General features: G+C 38.3%; 1 protein-coding gene across 12 annotated transcripts in view; it reads left to right on the top strand.

Annotated features, from left to right (window-relative positions):
- The window catches only part of KMT2C (lysine methyltransferase 2C), a 187,711-nt gene that overhangs the window by 129,610 nt on the left and 32,606 nt on the right, over nucleotides 1-25,495 (top strand). For 6 of the 12 annotated variants that reach the window (XM_050971688.1, XM_050971690.1, XM_050971686.1 and 3 more), the window contains 15 exons: nucleotides 1,913-1,978; nucleotides 3,417-3,629; nucleotides 6,309-6,437; nucleotides 7,643-7,762; nucleotides 10,238-10,368; nucleotides 11,952-12,138; nucleotides 17,326-17,430; nucleotides 17,782-17,829; nucleotides 18,976-19,113; nucleotides 19,300-19,332; nucleotides 19,415-19,534; nucleotides 21,605-21,743; nucleotides 22,008-22,222; nucleotides 22,339-22,412; nucleotides 24,980-25,162. In XM_050971688.1, coding sequence (XP_050827645.1) covers nucleotides 1,913-1,978; nucleotides 3,417-3,629; nucleotides 6,309-6,437; nucleotides 7,643-7,762; nucleotides 10,238-10,368; nucleotides 11,952-12,138; nucleotides 17,326-17,430; nucleotides 17,782-17,829; nucleotides 18,976-19,113; nucleotides 19,300-19,332; nucleotides 19,415-19,534; nucleotides 21,605-21,743; nucleotides 22,008-22,222; nucleotides 22,339-22,412; nucleotides 24,980-25,162 — 1,901 coding nt within the window. The remainder of the gene's footprint in view (nucleotides 1-1,912; nucleotides 1,979-3,416; nucleotides 3,630-6,308; nucleotides 6,438-7,642; nucleotides 7,763-10,237; nucleotides 10,369-11,951; nucleotides 12,139-17,325; nucleotides 17,431-17,781; nucleotides 17,830-18,975; nucleotides 19,114-19,299; nucleotides 19,333-19,414; nucleotides 19,535-21,604; nucleotides 21,744-22,007; nucleotides 22,223-22,338; nucleotides 22,413-24,979; nucleotides 25,163-25,495) is intronic. The other 6 variants (XM_050971685.1, XM_050971687.1, XM_050971692.1 and 3 more) reach the window with 6 other exon arrangements.

Genomic DNA, 25,495 nt, shown 5'->3' with positions numbered 1-25,495 from the left:
TTTTCTGTTATCCATTTTATTGATTGTCATCCTTAATCTGCACTCTGATTAGCTCCTTTTCTGGAAGTCTGTTTGATACTGTCTTCAAACACTGTTTGTTCGTGCAGTTTTTGTGAGTGGGTCTCTGAAGGCCTCACCTCTGTCACTATCAGCTTGTTTATTTGAGCCTTTCAACTCTATTCAGTCTCCAGAGCTAAAATTGTTCAGTCTGACCTGGATGAGAAGATCTCTCTGTTGTTTGACTTTTAAATTAAGGGTTTCAAATTTCTGTTCACAACTCTGTTTCTGATTTTCTTGTTTACCTTAGATTCCAATTTAATAATTGCTACTTCATTCTTAAAACTATCTTGTAAATTATAAGAAATTAAATGAACAGATGATGTCTTGTTCCACTTTGAATAGTTCTTACAAACTGCCTCTATTCTGTTTTTTTAATTCAGTGTTTTGAGTATCTTCCTTTTTGCAGCTTGTCCCATGTTTTTTGTTTCTTTCTGGCTTCATATCTTTTTCAAAATGTAATTTTCAATTTATTTTCTTCCTTGTCTTTCTCTCCACTGTTGAGTTCAGTTTTTCAGTAGTTCTCATAGGCTCCTTTTGTTTACTAATTGCATGAAATACTGGTTTTCTGTAGGTTTGCATTAGTTGCACATTGCATAAAATTCTCAAAGCACTGTAGTTTTTGAAGACAGACTTGCATTTTCTCTAAATTTGCTTATATGCTAGAAAGCATCCTGTATGTTTCATACTCATTTTAAGTGTTACTTGGAAGCTTTTGTGCTTTTCCCCATCTTGTCCTGGCTCCCATGGTGTGTTGTGAGGTGGGAACAGCAGCACACTGCCATGGTTGATGTGACACACAGAACCCCCCAGGGTTCTCTGCCTCAGGGGTCTCAGCTTGAGTGACAGGCACAAAGGAAATACTCCAGATGTTATCTTGGGTCCTAAATTCAGCATGAGTAAGATTTCTAGGCCAAAGAAAAAGGAAAAAAAGTGTGGATAAACTTGTCTCTATGGTAATGCTAACTGTGCCTGACTAACAGGTTTTCTGATTCTAGTTCAGTGTTTGTGAGATAGGAGCTCCTGATTTTCCCTTTACTGCTCTGTCTACATAATCTCTGTGAAGCCACTACTAATATTAAAAGTTTAGTCTATACTTCATAGGTGAGTGAAGCATGATTGCAGTTATGTAGTTAAGGCAGAAGGGAAGAGCATTTTTGCCCACTGCAGAAGTAGCCTTGTGTTGCAGGACATTTTGATTATTCTTGTTTTAGTCACACTGTTCCATTGCTGCCCTGTAGCACACAAGGTGTAGTTTTAAGTTGAGTTTCTGCTGTTCCATTTATTGATATTCTTACCTGGAATAAGAATTGCCCTATCTAACTTCAACAGGTCCTGTGTTATCTGTTCTCAATACCTCAGCCTTCTCCAAGTGCTGTGTAAGAGCACAGCACAGACACAGTGAGAGCTTTGTGTGCAAAGCTCTTGGAGTGTGCTGGCCCCTCCTTGGGGAAATACTGATCAATACTCACTTCACAAAGCACTCACATTTTTAATGATTAGGGCAGCAAAACCTGAACATCATGACTAGTGTACAGGTTGCTTTCCAACCCAAAAGATCCAGTGTATTCATTTGCCCTTGGTCCAGTAGAAGGAGATAATTTCCATTGACTTCAGTGCTATTCCAATGCCATTCTTGGCTGTAGGAAATTGGAGAACTTCAGTTTCTATCAGGTTTCTTTTGTAGTCACATCTCTGATGCTGAAAAGCACTTTATTTTAAAGGTGCAAGTAAATGATTGCCAACAGTATAAATTAGGGAGTTTAATGGAACTGCTTGAAGGAAAATTGATAGTTTCAATTTAAATCGAGTCACCATTTTTCCAAGTTGAAATTATTTTCCTTATATTTTTCAGTGCCTTCTTTGGACTGTTGTGATTCATCAGTTGGAGCTCAGATTATTTCAAAATCAAAAGAACTAGGTAAAGAACGGAAATGCGTAATATCTGATCATTTAGAATATTTTAAGGATATATTTTTACATGAGACAAAAATTCCTTTTCCTGTGGTTTTGTAACACACAGCATTAACTATCCTTCAGTTACCACAGCATGCTTTCCATTTTTTTTCCTCATTCTCTCTTCTTTCTTCTCTCTTGCCTGCCATACCTGCACTGTAATAATTACTTTAAATTATGCTTTGATCCTACAGTCTTAGCTGCTTGCCTTAATATCAGTGGTGATAACACAGTGTGGCTGAGTCAAGCATGTACACAAATGTTTACAGGCTTGAGATGTTAGAAGGATGCAGCTTTTCTCTATGTAGTTTGTGCTAGGAATTTATAATCCTGACAAGCCTACTCACAAGTCAGTCTTTGCAATGATAGCACCCAGCAGCTTCCATCATGTTAGGACAGCTTCCATCACATCAGAGGTTTTTTTCTATTTGACACCTGAGAGAAGATTCTCCCCTCAAATATTCAGTCTGAAAAAGAATATGAGATGTTTTTGAAACACACACCTTTCAAGTTCAGTGTAAGAAGGCAGTCAGGTGGGAAGAATTTGTTCAGAAGCAACTGTATTGTCAGATGTTACATGAGGAAATGTTTTTGGTTAAATGGAACAAATGTTATTATATTTGTCTGTTTTCAAAAGCTGTGTTACCAAATTGTGATTTAATTGGCTCCAGAGAGCTGAAGCATCATTACAGCCTCTTCATTATTTGGCAATTCCCTGAAAGTTCCCAAGCTTCCACTTACAGGGCCTCAGCACAGGTGGCAGGGCCTTTCTGTGTGGTGAATTAAAGAATATTAGAGCTTATCAGTGGACTCAGTTGTCATTTAACAGCTTGAGGAGGAAGCAGTCTTGCAGGTCATGGGAGACTTGGGTTCTACCCACAATTTCCTTTTTGATCTTGAGCAGCTCACTGGGTTTTTTGTCTGGCTATGAAATAGGGCTGATAACTTCTCTGAGTTACCAGGAGTTCTTGGAGGTTTAAGGTTATTATTAAGAAGAAGGTAAAGTGCTGAGGGCTGGATTAGGGCCTTGGCTGATAAGCAACAAGGACCCAAAGTATGACTTGCACAGTTTTCTGTGGGTGCCATTCAATAATACAGAAATACCCTGCAAGGCACCAATTTCCATAATCAAATTGTTCTTTCTAATGAGTCCTTGATATAAGTTGTTTCATAGCAATGTAATGGATTATTGCTGGATTTGACATCAGACTCGAAATCATAAAGCTGTAATTGTAATGTGTAAGACAGTGATATCTCTGGTTTATTTATTCCAATTTCTTCACTCACGGGTCAGCTCCATACTTTTGGATTATTAACTCTTGTAAGTGCTATTCCTAAAAAATCACAGACTTATAAATAAAAAGAGTTTTATATTGCTGTTATGATTCATTCAACTTTTATAGACCCACCGAAGACATACACCCAGGATGGAGTCTGCTTGACAGAATCCGGCATGTCTCAGTTACAGAGCCTCACTGTTACAGTACCGAGAAGAAAACGGACGAAACCAAAGCTTAAACTGAAGATTATAAATCAGAACAGTGTGGCTGTGCTTCAGACACCCCCAGATGCCCAGTCAGAGCACTCAAGAGATGGGGAGATGGATGACAGTAGAGGTAGCAGTCTACTTTTGGCATGTCTTGTAGCTTGGAGTGTTGCAGTACCTGTGTGTATTGCAAATATCCCTGGGAGTTTTTATTACACTGATACTCCTGTGTTCTGTACAGAATGTTTTATGGAAATTTCTTGAACAGTAGTCACGGCTCATTGTTGTCCATTTCAGGAATTTTCCTTGTTGTTCTGTTTATGGGTCATCCATCCTATAGGAAACTCACCTTTCTAGGGCTGCCAGCCCTGGAAATAGGAGATGACTTTTATCTTATCTTTGGGTTACCTGTAGAAAACGTTGAACACTCACAGAGTACAAGTGTACTCAAATTCACTGCAAACTTTTTAAAAGTGTTGGCTCAGTAAAGCAACATCTGTATCACTGAGAGGCTGGTAGTAAAATCAAGTGGGAAAGATGAGTAGTTCTTTGCTGAGAGTGTTTCTCTTTTTTGAAAGTAGTAAGGTGAGAGTCAGTGGTCTGGGCTAACACTTGCCTGGTGCAGCACCATCGTCCTTGCCATGGTCTGCCTGTGCATGCTGAGGAGGGTGATGGTACAGTAGGTGTTAATCCATGGCCTGGGACAAGGCTCCTTCCAGTGGCAGGTGAGAAAGTCATTGCCTTGGTCATGTAGGTGTCTCTGGAGAGGAATTGAGGCACACAGGCACCCCACCTCCCCACAATTCTGTTAGTGCAACACTGCCTTGTTAATCAGGTTAAGTGTCATAAGAAGCTGGGTAGTTCAGCCATCAGTGAAGTTTCAGTGTTAGCTTGTTGATAGAAGTATTGTTCCTGTTGTTGGAGGAGCACATTCTTACCCTCTGTTGTTGACTAGAACTATTCTTTACTAAAAATAGCTTCCTTTTATTTCTTTATAACCTTTTAAACAGTTTGTTTTTCTTTCATGTCTTTCAGTATTCACAGGGTTTGGTACATCATCCTAGCATTACATGGACTCTGAAATTTCATCTCATATTTTCAAATTCTCCATCAGCTGGGTTTTTGACAGCAAAAAATGCTTTTGAATTTGGAGGCAGCTGGTCACTTCCCTTGTTCTCTTTCAGTGGTTAATAATCTTTACTTTTAAAAATGTGTGCCTGTTTTCTATTTGACTTTTTCTGACTTCTTTATCTGCTTGTTGGCTTCTGTAAGTGGTAGGTCTTTACAAGTAGATAACAGCATATAGAGATGTGATAGCAGGGTGTCAAAGGGAGAGCCAGAGCATCCACAACTTCAGTTTCAGTTCTGATCACCTTTTGTTGCCTTTTTGAGAGATAAAGCATATTCATGTGTGTGATGGTAACAGCACAGTGAGTACATGGGAGATAGGTTGGATTTCCTTGAAGCTCTGGGTGTGCAGGACTCTCACACTGGAGAGGGGATCAATGTCTATCTCCAAACATCTGGAATTTTTATATGCACATCAGCATGAATAAAGCTGTGCCATGGCTTTGATTGGAGTTACACAGTGTAGTAATTTCAGGGGAAAAGGAAAAAAACCCTTATTTTGACTCTTGATGTTCCAGATGGAAAAAAGAGGCTTTATATGAGAAAAGTGAGCTCATGGAATTTTGTTACCATCTTCTCTGTAGGCTTGCATCAGGTTCAGATTTCATTGGGTCTTCTACATTTTAGAGTCCACTTGAAAGTTGAGCTTGCTTTGGGAGCTTCAGCTTGGTGGCCTTTGCCATCCACTGGCTTTGCTGGATAAAGAACTCAGTGAGGTCTTTATCAGTGGGAAAGTCTGGTCCATGACCTAGCCTGTGGAAGAGTGAGGGTTGCAGTTCTGCTACAGCAAAAGTGGTGTGAAAGAGTCCAGCTCTGTTATAACAGTATTTCTCCCTCTTACAACTGCATGGGGTTTTACTCCATCTAGATTATACACCTGTATCCAAAGCAGAACATGAGAATTCCATTATCTTTTCAGGGGTGAGAGCATATTTAACATTTCAGAAGGTTTATGATAAAATGAAGATGCAAGGTCTTTTTGGGGTTATCAAGAAGAATTCGTTCCCTTGCTCTTCAACACCAAAGGCTTTTTAATGTCAACATACTTTACATCTGTTTCTACCCTGCTTTCCCACAGAATATAAACTCTAACTTTGAATTATAGTCTTCATCTTCAAGGCTGAGTAATTCCTTTGGGCTGAATTTTGTATTATATAAATCAAATTCCTCTTCATAGATCAGTTTGCTTTCACTCAGTCACACAGCTTTAAGTCATGAGCCCACTACACTAGAAGTTATTACACTTTGCCTTTCCAAGTGCAGGCTGCAGTTTTTGAGTGTCTTCTCAATAAAAAAAAGTCCTGTAAAAAAAAACTAAGGAGGGCAGTGAAGAAAAGGAAGTATATCTTGGTAAACTGGGTCCGTATTCCATGATGGAATAGCTAGAGATTTTTCAGACACTTAGCACAGGCTTCCAAAGGAGGTACCAAAAACTTTCTCTGATTTACATATACTAATTACAGCATTTATTTGCTGGTTTTGTCTAAACTTCATCTCATAGGAAATGTGTGTATAGATAGGATGGGTTTCCCAAAAATGTCCAGGGACTATGATTTTCTGCCACCCTTTTGAAAAATCTGTCATTCTCAGCCAGTTTCTCTTAAAACAGTCAGATGTGGAAATTTTGGAAGAATTTTCTTTGGCCTTTTCAGTTGAAGTTACTAGTGTCTCTTTTCTGCAGAAGGTGACCTTATGGATTGTGATGGAAAATCAGATTCCAGCCCAGAGCGGGAAGCTGTGGATGATGATACCAAAGTGGCTGAAGGAGCTGATGGGATTAAAAAAAGGAAGCGAAAACCATACAGACCTGGTAGGATAAAGTAACTTACTTAAATCATTCTGTGTCCATTGCTCATTTCTTTCTGTATTAATGCAAAAAAAAAAAATTAGAAAACACTATGAAATTCTGAAGTATTCCACAGCTTATTGTTGACTGTAGATTGTTTTCCCTATTCTGTTTAAAGTTGCCTTTTTTATTTTTGCCAAAACACATTTCCAAAGGTTGCTGGTCAGCAGTGTACTACTTCTTAGTGTGCTTGTCAATTACTTGTAGTAGTTCAGATATTTGCCTTACTGATTCTTAACTTGATAGGAAATTGTGCTGTATTTCTATAATTGTTGAAGGAGAGTTTTTATGTGTGTATATATATATGGAAATATCTGAACTTCTGACAACTTTTTACAGTTATTTTATTTGTTTTCTGAAATATTTTAAAAAAGTAGTTTACCAGGTATTTGCAGATTGCTTCTGACAGGTGAATTTTAATGAATTCAGTTACTGGATGAATTCATTTATTTTAATTTCTTTGTGCAGTTGACTCTTAATTATCCTGACTGAATTAATGAACTGAATGTCTTGAGCTGTATCCACGTAGAATACATCCATTAGTTATCTGTTAGTTTTCTGCAGCCAGCAATTCCCCTGGAAAATGAAAGAGATCTGTATCTGATACATTTAGATCCACACACACCGACTGCAAAGATCAGGAACTCTTCAGTCAATCTCTAGTGAAGGATTCAGGAGTTCCAGGCCACTATGATGTTGATTAATTATCTTTTTATTTGGGGATAAAAGGCATATGTCCTTCTTTGGTAGCGTCATTTGGAGTGGTGGGCTCTCTAGAGCTATTTGCAGAGAATTTTTTGTGGTCCTTTGAGGTTCTTTAATAGGTTTCATTTGGTAGATTGACAGCTAATTCCAGCATCTCATCAGTTTGCCCCAAGGGAGGGGAAAACCAACATCTGAAAGTTGCCAGATTTGGTGATTTGAGCTTCTTGGGGGTGTTCTACAGTCCTGAAATTCTGATCATTTTTCATTACATGTGTACCCACTGAGACATAAAAGTTCAGAAATGTCTCATAAAATTCAAAATGAAAACTCATCAAGTATCTCAGATTCATTCTTAGACATCTAGGTGCAGCAGTCTCCTTGACCTGCATAATAATCTTGGCTCTCATTTGTACTATGAAACACAGTTTTTATTCAATACATTGAATTTTTACTTCCATGTTCAGGTATTGGTGGATTTATGGTACGTCAGAGAAGTCGTACGGGGCAGGGGAAGACGAAAAGATCTCTCTCCAGGAAAGATTCTTCTGGATCTGTTTCTGAACAGCTGCCTGGCAGAGATGAAGGTAAGTGCAGGAATTTGGTATTAAGTGTTTGTTCATGCTTAATGCAGGAAAAGCAATACAGCTCATCAACATGTATGTTTGTCGTGATGGCTTTAGGAATTCAACTGAAAATACCCATTCCTGCATAGCTATTATTTCAACAGAGCCCATTATGTACAAAGAAACTGAAACAATGAATTGCAGGCTGCTGTAGGAGATAAATAGTGATGATGATGATGATGATGATGATGATAATAATAATAATAATAATAATATTATATTATTATTATACTATTACTATTACTATTACTATTAATACTATTATTACTATTATTATTATGTTAGATTTAGAGCAGTCTTCTTTCTCCAGATGTAGCCCAGGTCCAGGGGTGTCTTCTGGACCATCAGTTTTAATACTCAGCAATGTTTCATATTCCATGAGTATGTCTAATCAATTTTTATAAATCTGTTCATGCTCTGGGAAATCCTTTTTTAGAGAGTTTAGTGATATGTTATTGTTGTATGAAGAAATAATTCCTTTTTATTTTAAGCCAGATATCGGATAGCTGAGAGTTTCATAAGCTGTCCTCATGTTTAATGTTATGAAAGATTATTTTTTAAAAAATCATTCATTCTAGAAATATTTTCTAGATGTGTATCATATTTCCCCATCAGTGTTGTCCTCAGGGCTGAAGAATCCTTGACTTTGTTGGGTGCCTTTTCCCATGGCAGAGCCTCTGACCCTGCAGTTCTCAGGAGACTGGGCACCTGACAAGAAGTCAGATTTTATACATGGGCCTTTTTCTTGCTATGTGTGATTAGACTAAATTATTCCATCCATCTGAAGTTGCTCACACTAAGCTGGAGAATGTTGAGGTATCATTCAGGGGAGATGAGGAATATGTTTAGTTCCCTGGAAAGTCAGTAGAAGGAGGCAGCTGCTTCTGAAGGATGGCTGATACCACTCCATTTAAAGACCCTGGCCTGAGATTTCTCCTGTCACTCTCTCCTTTCTGTTTAGATACTGGCTTTTTTACCTTTTGTAGGGCCAGGTCAGTCTCTTGTAGATTTATACAACATGGTGGAGACTGGATCTTTGCTACAGCATCGAGGCAGTGTTATTAAAATCTAACATTCAAATGTTGTCTGTGCTTGCATTTGTAGAACTACTTCATAAAGCCAATAAACATTTCTTTTATCAGTGCAGCCAAATATTCTGATTAAGTTCCCAATCTTGGTATAGTGTTTGTTTTCAATATTAGTGTTACAGCTATGTTTCTGCTTTGTAAATAATACTTCAGTGTAGCATACTGCCTTATTTCAGGTTGTGCTGAAAATTTTGTGTTAGACCTTTTCATTTGCATAGGGGTCTGCTCCTTTAAGTAAAACTTTTTTTAAAAAATTGGCTAAAAAGCTAATTCCCCGTTCTGGGTAAACTACAATGCATATTGTTAAAAAGGAGTATTCTCAAACAAGTATTCTTCAGTTAAAAGTTGGAGTTTCTTTTTCTGCTCAGGCACAAATGCTAGTTGAGAAAAATACAAATCATAGCTTGCTATGAGCCTCCTTATCAGTGCCAGTACTCATCAGCTTTACCAGGATTTTTTGCACCCTAGTCACATCCACTCCTTTTCTCTGTAAAGCCTCCCTCTCAGACAGTGCAGAGGTCAGTGTTGGGGAACCTCATTCCACTCATGGACCTCTGGATATCCTGCAGGAGTTCACTGCAGTACAAAGCAGAGCTGATTTTATTACCATGATAATATAGTTTCTTAAATAACTTGCCAGAGTCCTTAACTTCATGTAATTTGCTTTGGCAAGACAGAAGTAGCAGAACTTGTAAAGTTCTGCATTACCTGCAGTGTTTTTCTTGCTCTGTTGTAATAAAATACTGAATGATTGATGAGCACTGTGTGCTTTTGTGTTTATTAGAAAAAGCAGTGCCACTTTGAAATATGACAGCTGAATAAATGTGTAATTTTTCTTGAAGGGCTTCTTTATAGATTTCTTTTTCTAGGCTGTTCATTATTGATATGATAGTTCTTTCTCAGATTTTTTGAAAAAATAAGTTTTTTTCTTCTAATCTGAGAAAAAATAGTGTATGAAATGAAAGGGTTAGGTTAATGTGTAACTCAGGATTGATGACACTGGAGGTACTTCTTCAGTGGAATTGTATTGTCAAATATCTGGTTGAATGGCACCTATAATTTCTGTGAAATTGGCAAATTCTTAGGTTGCCTGGGGATGCAGAAGTTAAAGGTCTGTGTGTACCTGGGAAGTACAACAGTGATGTGGCTGGTGTCACATCTGGCATTTCCTGCTGCCAGAGCCTGGGTGGTCAGGGCAGTTCCCAGCTGGATAAAAGCCACTTTGGAATGCATCTGGAGTGATGTGCAGTAACCCACACACCCAGAGGTATCCAGATGTGCTGCCACTGTGCCTTTAGAGCAAAATACTGAGTGCTTGATTTACTTGTGCCCTGATGTTCCTTTGTAGGTTGGACAGAGCAGCTGCCAGACACTCCAGTTGAGGAGTCTACCCCAGCTTCTGAAAGTACTGAGAAAATCAAAAAGCGTTACAGGAAAAAGAAAAATAAACTCGAAGAAACCTTTCCTGCCTACTTGCAGGTAAAGCTGGTAGTCTGCTCCTTGTGTTGGAAATCTGTTTTAAAGCCTACTTTTCATTTGTTTTTCATAGTTCATTTAAACCAGTAATGTTTCTTTTCTGATTCCAAGATGATGATTTAAATGAAATGGGTTTTCTGTAAAGAACGTTCATGAGCTTGTACAGGAAAGTATATATTACGTTAAATCTCCAGGATTCTGGGGAATCCTTCTCAATGTATTTGGATCTCTCCTTGTTCTGAGAGATCAGATGGTTTGGAAAAATCATTTTTCTGCTCTCTGAACTGCCACATGATGTTTCCACATTCAGCCCTGTAGGATGTCTTAGCCTGATCAGGCCATGTCCTCAGCTTCTCTTTTAGCTTATTGTGGATTATAGAACAGGATTTGATAAGGGAAACTTGTTTCCTACAGTTTTAGGGATTTATATGCCCTGCATCTCCCTACCACAATAATGTCTGCTCTTCCCTCCCATTGATTTCATGGTGTCCCTGGCAGGTAAGAGGCAGCAGTTCTGGATAATAACCAGGATATTAATGGTGATGGAGCAACTTTCCTTTCATTAATCAGGTTACAAACTGGCTGGTTTATATATATTTGTATCTCATTTATTTGGCTTGTTCTTGTCAGCCACCTTCTTCATGGTGAAGGGAACTTTCTAAAGTTGCAACTTTGACTGTCTTGTAGATGTTCACCAAACTTCATGGCATGTATTGTATTGGGATTGAAAGCAGAGAATTAGCAGAGAGGCAGAATATTTTCTCTTTAAAAAATAGTATTTCATAAGTGGGGAAGTGACTTGGAAAGAAAATACATATCTTAATAATGTTTCCTTTGGACTAATAAGGATATATTTTTTTAATGCATGTTTTACTCCTTTAAGACATAGAATATTTCTCAGATTCTTTGTTGGTATTGCAATAATTGCTACTGAAAAATCTATATTTAGACTTATCTTTAGAACTGTGTCCTAAATCAAGATTTTAAAGACAACATGGGAACAGAAAGGTTGTTATATAATGAATAAAGGTTGACTGAGTATTCAGGCTTAGGTGAGTGATAGCTATTACATAATATTTTAAAAGCCACTATTATAGTGCAAGTTAAGCATCTTCAGGTGTTTTGTTATTGCAATTAGACATGAGGATGATTTTGTGAAATGCAGTGTATGGTGATTCTCACAATGGAGCCAAGGTTCTACATCAAGTTGCCCAGTAATGTGCCCTTTCTTCAGCTGTCCTTTTTGTGTGAGGAGAAATATTTTAAATAACAAATTGTGGTAGATAATAACACTGTATTGGTACACTGTCTGTGCTACACATGTATGAGAAGACTAAAGTCTTTCTGTGTAATCTTAAGGCATGCATTTAATCCTAAAACTTTGGTAATGTAGCTTCCTCAGGTAAGTTGTAGCCACTGTAGCACTCATAGCCTGGATACTGCCATACTGGAATGTTTGTGACACTGAGATTGTGCTTTTATATTATTTATAATCCTTGACTTTTAATTTTAACTTCGTCATTTACTCAGATTTTTCAGTCAATACAGTGTTCTTCCTACATTAAATCATTTTGCCTTCTTTGCAGGAAGCTTTTTTTGGGAAAGACTTACTGGATACCAGTAGACAGAACAAGATGAGCCTGGATAATTTACCTGAAGAGTCACTTCCACTTTCATGTAAAACAAACTTGGCCACCAATTTCCTGGATCCATCATCTGACCCCCTTCTTAGCTCCACCTCCACTCCAGCTCAGGCAAAACTGGGACCTCAAGGTATACGAACCTCAACTTAGTGATAGTTCAGTAGTTTGATTTTTATTGTGATGTCTGGGGCTTTTCCACTCTATTTTCTTCTTTCCTCCCATGGTTTATCTGCTGTATTTTTCAGCATTCTATATATGAACTCTCCTTGTGGGGTTAACTAACAGTGATATTTAGTGATATTCTTCTCAAGGGCTCCAGCTGTTTCAGAAAGAGCAGTGGATGACACAACAATTGGCACTTAAAGCAAATCTGCAACATCTTGACTGTAATATCCATAGCTATAAAATCCATGAAAATTAGCTCTTTGTAGGAAAAAGCATACAGTTCATTATAGAAGAAAACATAGATACTCTCATTAAAAGATATTTTTAGTAGTTTAGTGAATACTAGTTGGATGAATATCATCCAAGTATTCTTTTCTTTACTGTTTTAGATTATTTTAGGTTGCCAGTCTCCTTGGAATTTTTGTTTCACCATGTCCTTTCTGAACATGAGTGCCCTTTCCAGGTACAGTTTGTAGCCCCTAGGCAATCTTTTGCTTCTGCTATTGCAAAACCTTACTGAAGGTTCTGCTGAGAGTTTTGCAAATGGCCAGAGGGTTATAAAGTGCTGCTGAAAGAGCAGCCTCACACAAAAGAGCAATTAAAACCTTACTGTCTACTTCAAATTATTTTTTCTCTGTCTTGTAGGAAGTATATGCTGTTAGCTAGAGGTGTCTTTATTTTAAGAAACTGCTACTATTTGTTTTGTATATTAATTAATTTATGACTTGAGTTTCAGCTGATCCCCAATGTTTTTCCATCTATAACTGTTTGCAACACTGTCACAGTTCCCACTGTCCAGAGAGTCATTTGAAGCAAGGTCACTATCTGTGATTGTTACCCAGTGAAAATCTGCTAAATGAAAAGCAAAAGGCAATGTTATAATTAAACATTGATTCTTCTACAGTTGAAGTTGTGAGTAATGGAGAATGCAAAAAAGTAACTTCCCTTTAGGTGAAGCTGCTGGAAATGAAGTGTTGCATAGTCTGTATTTCCTTAGTTCCAGCACTACAAGATAAGCTCTCTATGACTTTTTTCCACCCTGGCTTTCTTTTGAAGCCAGAGAAATTCAACTTCAGAGGTCTTTGCTGGCCTATCAACTGCAAGCTTGAAGTCACTAATGTGTTCATGTGCTATGGTAGTACAGGGGTTTAGAAATTCATGAAGTTGGTGTTAATTTAATGGTCTATTTTCCCATAGTCTGAAAGTTCTTCATAAAAAAGCAGAGTTGTAAAACTTATTAGTTTTGTCTTCTTTTTATTCAGAAATAAATAATAAAAGGTGGCTATTAATAAATAAATCACCAGCAGTGGCTTTAGTGGATAACCTACTGTCCTTGTCATTTGACCTGTGAGACACTCAAAGGACAGGAACATTCTCAACTCAATTGTCTTTCTCAGTTCCCTTGCAACTTCAAATTTCCAGCCAAAACTGTGTCCAGCTGGAGCTGTTTGGTGCACTTGGGGCACCAGTGGGTGCCTGGCAGTATTGATTAGTTCCAGTGCAGGTCTGAACTCTTTGCCTGTGACTTCCTGGGCTGCAGTTACTTCCATGATAGATCCCCCGTGTGAGAGGTTCACTGGCTAATTGCTGAGCTCTCTTCTGGCTGGAGCTGCAGATGAGAACAGTGTCCCAGGGCACTGTGGTGTTTTCATCATTTCCATACAGACCTGGCTGTGGAGCAGGAACAACATGAACTGTTTGTTCCCTGCACTGGGGGGCTGCAGGACTGTGATATCACCAACTGTGATGTTTTCCTACACTGCCACTTCCCACAAGGATTGCTGACTCCTGTGAGAGCCCTTCCTTAATTGCACAGGTCTTTTCCACAAGGAAAACGTTCTTCTCTTGGAAACTCCACTTGTATAATCCCAGGATAAAGGGTTGGATATGTTTGTTCATCTTCCAGAGAGCTCTTAAGAATCTGGAGGAGTGACCCTGCTCTGCTTTCCAGCAGGTACCCAGCACTGCTGGGGAGGGCAGTGATGGGTTCAGGCTGCTCCTGAGGTGACAGTGCATTTCAGGGACATGTTCTGGGATTTATTTATTCTCACAGCTTAGTTAAGGGTAGCTGGACCTTTCACTAGCCAGGATTGAGGGTGATGGGGATTGGCAGAGCTGGACAAAAGAGGGGTTTGGGAGTCCTTAGTTTACTGTTAATTTCTAGAAACTGTGACTGAAGTGAATTTTAGGCTCCCAGTGCTGCTTTTTGTCTGACAGAGAGGTTGCTGGTTTTATTTTCAGTTAGAAAACTCACCTTTCCTATGTTTTTATAACATGTGGCACTCTGTGCACTCTGTTCTGCATGGCACCAACCCTTAAATCACTTCCAAGTGCTGGAACAGAGTGCAAAGGTGTGCTCACAGGTTCATGGGTGAAGTTGAAGGTGTTGATTTAGATCTATTGCATTCTGAGGACTGTCTGCCTCTCTCTTGAGTTTCCTGACCTGTGTGTCTCTGATGAAAAAGAAGCCACTTGGTGAAGTGTGTTTTGTGAAGGCTCTTGCAATGTGACCTTTCCTTTAGTTTGAAATAGCTTAAATTCAATGTATTTTTTCTGGAAGTACTGAAAAAGTCGTCTGTTCAAGTGAGGTCTCCAGAGCATGCTAAAGAAATTGTTCCCAGACAAAAGGAGTGGAGTTGTCTGAGTCTGTAACTGATTCAGGTGCTGCTGGGACATTTTATGACTAGAAATGTTACAGTGTGATTAAACATCTTCAGATGGCTGCAGCCTTGGGAGAGGCATCTTTATGATTTTAGAACTTCATAAATAAATAAATAGCTGCATTTGAGAGATCAGGCTTACAAGATAGCATTAGAACTGTACCCTCTTAGAGATCCAGCATTATAAGCAAATTATTTTCCTTTTTGCGTTGTCTTGGCTTTCATCTCCATTCTGAAAGAGTCAAATTAATGAGCAGTATTGAGCTGTTTGTTTGGCAGCAGATGTCAACCAGCTATTGATTGTGATCTGATGCAGCTGACTCAAGTGATTTTGTTGTTTCCAAGATAATATTTAACACACATGGAATTAAAACAAGGAAAAAATAGAAGAAAAAAAGTAAAAACATGCTTTAGATTAGATGTCTTGTGTGAGTTTTGTGGATTATAGACTCTATCCCTCTGCTGTCATCAACACTCTAGTCTTTTTATAGACTTCACAAACTCCATTTTGAAAGCATGATGGTTTTTCCAGCTTATCTCATCTGAAGTCCACTGGGGAATCTAATTTCCTTCATTCGTTGTGGAATCCTAATTTTCTTTCAGTTAGAGACTGTCAAATTTGAAGCCTGAATTTATTCATGGCCATTTTGTAGCTACAGGTGGTAAATTTTGTATCTTTAAATGTTAGATCTTTTCACCTGAGCTCCTCCCAGCTACTCGCACAATAGATTTATATTCACACTAGAAGTTGAATTTTAGGGCTGTAGAGAAAAGCACCATAACATAAAATACTTCAGAAGAATTAAAGGCTGCCAGTACAGTCCCAATGCTTCCTTCATGGGCTTTTTCCTCCCTGATACTTAGCTGCCTTCAAGCTAAGTTGAGGAAAGTTAAAGAAGGGCTAAGATCAATCCATCATCCAGCTGAAGTCATCACATCACCTTGTGGTTACTGGTTAGTTACTTGCATAATTCAACCAAATTATCAGAAGGAAAAAACCAAAACTAACTGAAAAACTCCCAAAAAAGAACCCACCAAACACCAACAACTAGATTCTTTTGAGAGACATTTAACAGTACTTTTTATCAGGTACACAAATAACTATGCCTGCAGAGTGGTGTGGTTTTGAGGCACTGGTAAATAGTTTTGCTGGTCTCAGTAGGAGCTGTATTTTATTTGTACATTTAAATGAACTGGTCTACACTGGTTTATTAATCCACCTTGTTGAGTGGGAAATACAAAACCTGATTTGATTAGGGTGGTTTCATCTTGTCTGCATTACAAAGGGTAAAAGTGAAGAATAAAGGTAGTAAAATGAGGAAAAACAGTTTTCATTTTGGCTTGGTAATGGAAGAAGGAAAAAGGGTTGTCTCTGAAAATCAGTAGAAGGCACTTGTAATTCATTGTTAAACTTAGCAGCTTGGAAAGTAACCTCATGGTAGAAGTAAATCCTTGGCACCAGGCTCTGAATTAAGCTGTATTTTTTCCTGGGGTAGTTGGATTGTAACAATGGGAAATACATCTGTATTTGTCTGAAATGTGTGTGTTCTTTGGCTTTCTGGTCCCTCTTCAACCTGGCCATATATTTGTTTTCCACATTATATATTTTATGATTTGTATTAATCCTTCTTTTTCTGTTAAATTTATATTTGCCATCTCATCATGTTTTATTGGTCTGGCAGTGTTTGCTCATGTAGTCATGGCAGTCTGCAGTTTTACTGAAAAATATTTTTCTCAACTTTTATTTGTTTGTCAGACATTTTTTGCAAATGTTGCACATCTGTAATAGTCCAAAGCAACTAGTTAATAAAACCAGATGGGCCATTTGGAGTAATTCTTCTCTAGTGAATTGGAGGTCAAGAAGATAATAGTATCCAGAATTTATTATTTAATATTAAAGAATTTATTGCTAGACCAGGCCATTTTTTCCTAGATGGCAAACAAACATGACATTTCTATCTCTGGGTGTTACCACTCCATCAGGTTTTCTTCTGATCTTAAAAGTATCATCTTCAATTTCTATTCATTTACTCTTGCTTCTTACTCTTAGATTTCACTTCCCTATCAGGGTGTGGTAACCAGTTGCTTCTGTGTTAAGAAAGCATGGTGGTAAAAGAAGTAACTGATTACCTTTGTGGATTTACTGTGAGCTGTCCTATATAAAACCTTTTTGTTGACTTAGACATTTATGAGCCTTTGTGTCTCAGAGGTTGCAAGTTCAGAGTAGATTTTGGGGTTATTTTTCCCCTGGGATCATCCAGTCTGTGTTTCACATGATGTGATCTTTTCTAAAAAGACTGAACAATGTAAGCACATGCAGGTGGCTCAGTCCTGGTAGGGAGGTGCTGCTGGTCAGCACAGTCTCAGACCCAAGGGACACCTGCAGTTTGACAGCATAGGAGACCCTTAGAGCCTGGTACATCTGTGTTTGGGGCTCAAGAACATCAACAGAGATGCAGAAATATTGATTTTGTTCTTTGCATCTTCTACAGGCAGCACTGACGATCCTTTAGCTGATCTTTCAGAGGTCTTGAACACTGATGATGATATTCTTGGAATACTTTCTGATGATTTGGTAAAGTCTGGAGATCATTCAGGTATGTATGTCCATAGGGTCTCTCCCTATTGTTTCCTATTTTTTCCTCTTTATTATAGATGTATTTGTTGTACTGTATCTGTAGGTTCTGCTCTAGGTCATTTCAGATACAATTTTCATATCTTAAGAATACCTTGGTTTGGAATGATTTTGCTTTATTCTACCAAAAAAAGCCCAAACTTGTCAACATTTTGATTTTACTTGGCTCTTTGCTTTGCTGCTTAAGAGAGGATAAAATGTAGCTGCCGTTGTCTCTCATACCTGCGTAGCTTTTTTCAGCATGCAGCTTTTTCTTTACTTTTTTTTGTTTTTGTGTGGTAATCATCCATTTTATCTGGTTTGGGTCCTGTAGGTCTTGATTTATGCACTTTCCAGGTTGAGAACTCACCCTCCCCATTTGGTAAGAATCTAAACAATGGATGATCCATGGTTAGCAGTAGCCCTCTTTTTCTAGTGGTTTTAGCTGAAAGAACTGCATGTGTAGAAATTGCTTCTCCTTTACTGTGTCACTAATTCATGTTTCATTTTCCACTCTGTGGTGTTTGAGTCTAACACGACCTCTAAACTCTGCACTCAGCCTTTAAGAGTCCTGCATTAAGTTTTGCTTATAGCTTTTGAAAACCTTCCTTCGTTTTTTATGTTTCATCATACAAACCCATGCATTTTCTTGCTGCCACTGTAAATATAACTTCCTGTAGTAGTGTGTAGTTTTTATCATAATGGTATATTTTATAAATGAAAAGCATTTTTATCAATGTGAGTATGTGAAAGCATGATTAAAGCAGTCAGTATCCTTTTTTTTTCCCACTGGATAATGGTTCATCACTTTATGTAAAAGACGGGTTGACAATAAGTAGGATGGCATGTTTCATTATTTTAAATTTGGGGTTATTTGGTAACTATTACAGAAATATATTTTAAATACTAAAGGACATAATCCTTTTTCCCCAGATTTTTTTCATTTGAGAGATTTATTGACTTGTTTGGGACTTCAGGAAATTTATGTAGTGAGTTCTGTTTTCTTAGTGCCAGCAAATCACTTTGATGTAACCCATAATAGTTAGGATTTGCTATTGAAAGAGAAACTTCTCTAACTTTTTTTATATTGGCTACACCTCAACAGTATTTCCATAAAAAATTTGTAATATTTGAAGTGAACCTTAAGGTACATGAGGATGAACCATGTTTACTTCTGGTGTGATTCTTTTCAAAAAGTGAAAAATAGTTAAAGTGGAACTATATTCTAAAACCTATACATTTGAAACCATGCTGAACCAAAACTCAGTAGTCTAACTTCCTGTTCTTCCAGTTGCATTATATTCCATTAACATTCCTCAAACAATACAATAAACTGGAGGTAAAGAGTGGGAAGGTTTTTTTTACCTTTTCCAGTCAGTGTTTTGTTTTGCCTTACCTTTCAAATATTAGAAAGTCCTGCTTTAATTGACAGCTGAATTCTAGGGGAAGGAAACAGGGTTTATGCTCTTTATTCAATACTAATAAAATTTGCTATTCATGTCTAATTTAATATTCTTTCTTCCTCCAGCTGGATTGGATATTGGCCCCATCTCTGATGATCCTTCCTCCCTGCCCCAGCCGAATGTCACCCAGAGCTCACGGTCACTGAGTGAAGAGCAGTTAGATGAAATCCTCAGTCCAGAGCTAGACAAAATGGTCACAGATGGTAATTTTTTTTGGTCCCTAATATTGGTCTTCTACAGAACTTATGTAGAAATCATCTTTTCTTTTTTTCTTTCCCCCAAATGACTCATCTCTCTATTGTAACAGACCTATTTGGACTTGGTTGCACAATTACTTTCATTGCTTCCTCTGATGATTACTTACCTTGTGTTGCCTTTCCTTTGTCCAGGTGCTATTCTTGGCAAACTGTACAAAATCCCAGGTATGTGTTCTGATCCCCCTTGTCTTTTATGGAACACAGTTCACAAGCAATGCTAGCAACTCATGCAGAGTGTTTTTTGCAGAGCTGGGAGGGAAGGATGTTGAAGATTTGTTCACAGCTGTGTTGAGTCCAGCAGCCCCCCAGCCGGCTCCTCTGCCACAGCCTCCTCCCCCACCACAGCTCATGTCTTTGCACAGCCAAGGTATGTTCCTCTGGTGCTTCTGTGGGCAGCAGCCTGGCCAGGAGAGTTGTGCACCTTTTAAATGCTGATGTGGAAGTAGGACTCATCTTATGCTGTGCAAAATTGTGCAATCTGCCATTGTTAATTTGTGAAATATTATTCTAAACCTGTTCTGAAGGGAGTATGTGATTAACATTCATGTAAATGTTGCTAATAGAAAAGGACAGTTATTTGAGATTTTTCTGACATATTGATGCTTTTACTTTAGCTGACACTTAGATGGTTTGGAAATTAGTTTGTGATAATGCATGTGTTCTATTCTGACTTCACTCTTTAATTACTTTTGAGTACCTCCTCAAGGGTAAGGCCAGTCTCTAAGTAACACTGATTTACTTAATATCTGTAAGAATGCAGTTTTATGTATTAGCTAGTCCTAACAGTATGGAGGCTAAACAAATTTAAAATTTATCTTGGAAATTATACTTTATTTTTCTTCATTACTACTAAAATTAGCATGAGTTAGATACAGCATCTTGCTCTGGTATTGAAGGGAAGAGATAGATTGATTTTATTAATGTTATCAGTAGAGCTGGTTTTTTAAGCCAGTTTTTTTTAGTGGGAATATAATTGAATGTGCTCCTTTTCTCTTCAGACATCACCTCTAGTGAGGTGGGTTTTCCATGAGCTCATGTAAAGAGTGTCCAGTCTTTGATACTGGTACTACAAGAAGGACTATGCAAATTCATTTGACCAGTGAATTAATCATAAGAAGAAAACAGATTTGTTTCCTAGTTGGATTGGTTTTCATAAAAGCAAAATACTTCAAAACCTCTTAGGAGAGTGTTTTAAGTAAATAATGAGTTGATTTAAAGCAAAAGATAATATAGATACCATTGCCTGTTTCCCAATTACTTGAGTACTTGTGGATAACTCCAGCATGTGAGCTCTGTAAGATTGTTCAGCTCCTCCCTGTGGGAACTGCCATGATAACAAAGTTTTGGATTTAAAGTTTGGTTCTGCTCCAGTGGAGTGATCCACAGATAAATGCTTCAGTAATGATGCAGCTTGCATCAAAATTCAGCAATTTCAGATAAAATTTTTTTGCTCTCCTCTCGTAGATATGTGAGCACAGTGCAGACCAGAGCCCTGACTCCAGTCTGTTTGTTTGCCCGGTCTTCACAGTTAGTTACTGTGATTACCAGCACAGTAACATTCTCTTAAATTTTGTGTTACAATTGTGGTTGCTGCATAGCTTGCATAACCCTTAGATCAGAAACAGTCTCCTAAAGTGGGAGAATGATACAGTATCACCCTGCAGATACATCTGATTCCTGAGCTACTTCTGTGCTTTTAAGGAAATACTGGGGCAACAGTTATAATCTCGCTTAAGGGATGGCATCCAAAGGCCAGAGTTAATTCTGTGTAGTAACATCTGCAAATACCATCTGCTGGAATGAATCTGCCTGTGCCACATTTGTAATACTGTAATCAAATAAATAACATTTTCTGCCTTCTTACTGCTACACTGGACATTTAATTAGAAAATGTTAATGCTCATTTGAGTAGAGTTATCTGTTTCATTGGTTACAAATTAGGGAGTTAGTAGATAATGAGGCTTACTTTCATACAATGCTCAGGAGTCTCAGAAGAGGAGATGTTTAATTCAGGTGGCTAATGATCATCCTGCAAGGACTGAAGACTGCCTTCTCCACGGCTTGCTGCTTGTGTCTGGGTCTAACAGACATGAAGAACATGAGCTTTTAAGTTTATTACCTCAGTGTAAAGTGCAGTGCCATGGCATGGACTGTTGCAAAAGTTTTGAGAATCCATTTTTAAAAAAAAAAGTATTTTAGACAAGAAAAAAAAAGTGTGCAGGGATGTAATAGAGTAGAAAATGATCATTTAAGCTTACAGAGAAGGATTTTTAACTGATATAAAATCTTTTCCAAAAAAGTAAGGTCAGCACTGAAAAATTTTAAAGCAATTAGTTTTTAGAGGAGACATTGTTTTCTTTGTGAAAGGTTCCACCTCTGCCCTAGAAGCAGTCACCCTTGAAAACTTAAACGAGTGACCTAATCTGCTTCTTTCCAGGAGAGAATGCATTTCCAAGAGTGCCCCTCATGAATGGTCTGATTGGCCCCAACCCTCATCTCCCTCACACAGCTCTGGCTGCTGGAGGAGGGCTGGGCACCTTCTCTCCCATTACACAGCAGCCATACACTGATGCCAGGTGGGTCCAGATGGAGAATAAAAGATATTTGGTATATTTAGCGTTATGAAAAAAATCTAAGTAACAAAAACAGCTGGAGGGTGTTGCTGGTTACTAATAATGTGATACTGTTAGCTCTTGACAGCCACCACAAAACCTTATGTATTCTTGCAGTGTGTTCACTGCTGAAATAGCAAAGACAATTAGTACTTTGCTAATTGAGGGTTGGTTTGTTTTGTTGTTTTTATACAATCTGTAAAATAAACCTCTTTTCTGGTCTGTCAGGGATAAGAATCCAACCTTCAATCCAATGATGAGTGATCCCAACAGCTCATGGGCACCAGCTGCTCCACCTCTGGAGGGTGAAGGTGATACCATGTCCAATGCTCAGAGAAGCACCCTGAAGTGGGAGAAAGAAGAAGCTTTGGGTGAAATGGCAACTGTAGCACCTGTTCTCTATACAAATATCAACTTCCCTAACCTGAAGGAAGAATTCCCAGGTGAGTGATTTACTGAATCAAGTTGAATATTTTGCAGCAATTGGTGCATTTTGATTTGAAAGTATCTCAGATAGACTTATCATAGCCTTGTGTATTGACACATTTTTTGGTTGCAGACTGGGCTACAAGAGTGAAGCAAATTGCTAAACTGTGGAGGAAAGCAAGCTCTCAAGAGAGGGCTCCCTATGTGGTAAGAACAATTCCCACCTGCATTTGCATGCTTCCAGCAAACATACATTTCATTTATAAGGTTGTGTTGTTTTGTTCTGTTTTTAATAACTCAAGTTCAAGGTTTAGTGATAGTTCCCTTACTGCAAGAAAACCTTTTTAATTTAACTTCTAAGTCTGAATACTTCTACCTGTATTCTTTGTTTTTCAGTCTTGGAATGAACTCTATTAGTACTGTGCAGTGTAAAGACATCAGCTGAGATGAGAACATTTGTGGCTTCCACTGCCTCTCAGCTGTCTTTGATTCATGCCTCAAGTCATCTTTGCTCTGTCTCTTTCTAAACCGAATCTCACCAGTTTCTTGAGAAGGATAATAACAACTGATCATGAGATTGCTCTCCCTTTCATCATCCCCTCTCACTGGGCTATTCTTTTTCCTCCTCTTAAGAGTTGCTGAAGTCTTTCAGCCATTGAACTAACAATTCCAGAGGTGTCAGTGCTCACACCTTTGTTTGCCTTATTTATTTCTACTCCTCGTGTTCTTGCTTTACTGTTCCCTTTCTCTGCTTACTCTCTTGTACTGCTTTGTATGGAAACTCTCCTGATATCTTCTTCTATCCATTTTTCTGGTACCATTTTGTGGGGAGCATGAAGGACTCCATTTTTCTCTCCAAAATCATTCACCTTCTTCACATCTGAGTTAAGTGAACACACAGGTACTTGTAGCAGTTATCTGGAATTACATGGTCATTGATTTCACCCTGCAGAACTTCTGCCATTCATAGGGGGTGAACCTTAAGCTCTGTTGAGACCTGTGTGTATCCAGAGTATTATTGATTCTTTTAGACTTTCCCAACAATTGCTGGCAAATGTACTTTTCTTTAACTTCCATTCTCTCCTGGTTCTCATCTTTGTTTCTTCTCAGCAGCAATTGGGTGATCATTCTCACTTTGCAGGTTTCTGTGGATTTTGCAGTTTTCAGTCTCATAGCCTTCCCCTACCTGCTCTTTTTTCATATAGTCCCACCAGTAAACAAACTTCATTACTCTGCATGTTGATGACTCAGAGTTTTGCAGTACTACATCATCTTCTGCTGTCCATATTCAAAATTCCTGTGATCTCTGGCTTAAGAGGATAAATCATATCCCAAACTCATTGTGAGAAGTGCAGTTCTTGATCTTTCTGAAGTCCTTTCCACTTGAAAGAATAATTCTCCCATTTATTCTTTGTATCACTGAGGCATCATCATTATTTTTATTCAGTGTTGCAATTTCAGCACCTTTGGACCTCTATGTCACCTTGCCCATGCTGTTGTTAATCTTGGTGATTCCTTCTTTGTGGTATTTACAAGATAATACCCACTTAATGGGTGGCATTTACCACTTCACAGTTATTTCTATTACTGATTGCTTTCTTTTTCATTGTTCTTAAAAAATGCAGTCATATCCTTATGATGGGTATCCAAAAGTCAGCAGCAAAAATTACTTCCCTTATGTAGAGGAGGAGAGGGCATGCTCCTGCACACCAGTATTTACAAAGTAAGATATGGTTAATTCCTCTCAGAGCAGCCCTTGTGCTTCTGCCATGCAGCTCCTGCTGGTGTTCCTGGCATTGTGCACACAAGAAGCTGCTGTGGTGCCTCTCCTGAGGGACTTAAACTCTGAGAGGCTGAATGAAGGCTGAAATGAAATTCAGAGGAATACTAGTAAATTTTCACTGTAGGCTTTTTACTTTACTTAACATGCACAATCCCATCACTTACAGGGAGAAATGACAGTGATTTTTCTATTGCTGTGACATTGGTGCTCTCATCCATGTCACTATTTCATTGTTGGGGGGGAGGTATTAAAGCCTTTTCCTCTAGGCAACCCCTACTTGACAGCAGCAGATAAATTTGTGAAAAAGAGGATGTGAGGGTTTGGTTCAGAAAAGAAATCACATCCTAGATTGGTGGTAAAACAGGCTCTTTGAAACTTCCATTAGATACTTTAAAGTGTCACTATGGCTGTAAAATGCCTCATTGAAGAGGAATTGCTGTGTCTCCATACAGTTTTTCCTGATCCATAAGCCCATATCCTATGTTTATACTGTTAACTGTTAACAGACTCAGATCTTTAGAGGTAATTTAATGGACTAGACTGTATTTTTCTTGTCATTGAAGTTCTCCACATTAGTGGCCTTTATTGATCCAAACATCATCTGTTGTGCTCAGCCTTCACGTTGTAAGGCCACACCAGTATGTGATTTGAAAAGTAAACTGGTGCCATTAACGATTTCTTGGCACAGCACAGTGCCTGCAACAGACACCCTCCTGTATAGAAAAGCTTTGCTAATAGGTTTACTAATTTACTAATTGCTAGGACCTCTTAGTTCCTTCCATATATGTTAAACACAGAATTTCCATAGAGGTGTGAAGTTTTTCTGTTTGGAATTCTTTCCGAAGTGCATAATGTCATTTCCACGAAGATGTGTGTGATTAAAACATGCTGTACAAATAATTTGGTGATAAATTTTGTAGGAATAACAGGTGCAGTGTGCACACTTAGTAGAAGAAAATAAGTCTTAACTGCATCTTTTCTCTTTTTCCAGCAAAAAGCCAGAGATAATAGAGCTGCTTTGCGCATCAATAAAGTACAGATGTCAAATGACTCCATGAAAAGGCAGCAGCAACAGGATAGCATTGATCCCAGCTCCCGCATCGACTCCGACCTCTTTAAAGATCCATTAAAACAGAGGGAATCGGAACATGAGCAGGAATGGAAATTCAGACAGGTGTGTAGCATTTAAGGTGTTTTGTTATTTTCTCCCTGCTTTTTATTGCATTGTAGGAATCTGTTGCAAAAAAATCAATTTGAATATTTCTTTGTAGAAGAGTATACAGTCAGCCATTCTGCTTGGGAAGAAAATAGATGTTATGAGGAGATAAGCTGTTTGTGAAAAACCTTTTCTTTAAATTTTTACTCTTAAATCCTGTGTATTATAGAAACAGGTTGTTCTTTCTCTGCATGGGTGGTCGCTGCAGTAGGTTTTCATTACATACCCTGTATTGCAGTAACTTTGTCCTGCAGACTGCTGCCTCACATGGGGCTGGATGTCTCTCAAAGC

The sequence above is a fragment of the Serinus canaria genome, chromosome 2, assembly GCF_022539315.1.
Source record: "Serinus canaria isolate serCan28SL12 chromosome 2, serCan2020, whole genome shotgun sequence".
Classification (NCBI taxonomy): Eukaryota; Metazoa; Chordata; class Aves; order Passeriformes; family Fringillidae; genus Serinus; species Serinus canaria.
The sequence above is the reverse complement of the archived record's forward strand: the minus strand, read 5'-3'. Positions and strand labels throughout refer to the sequence as shown.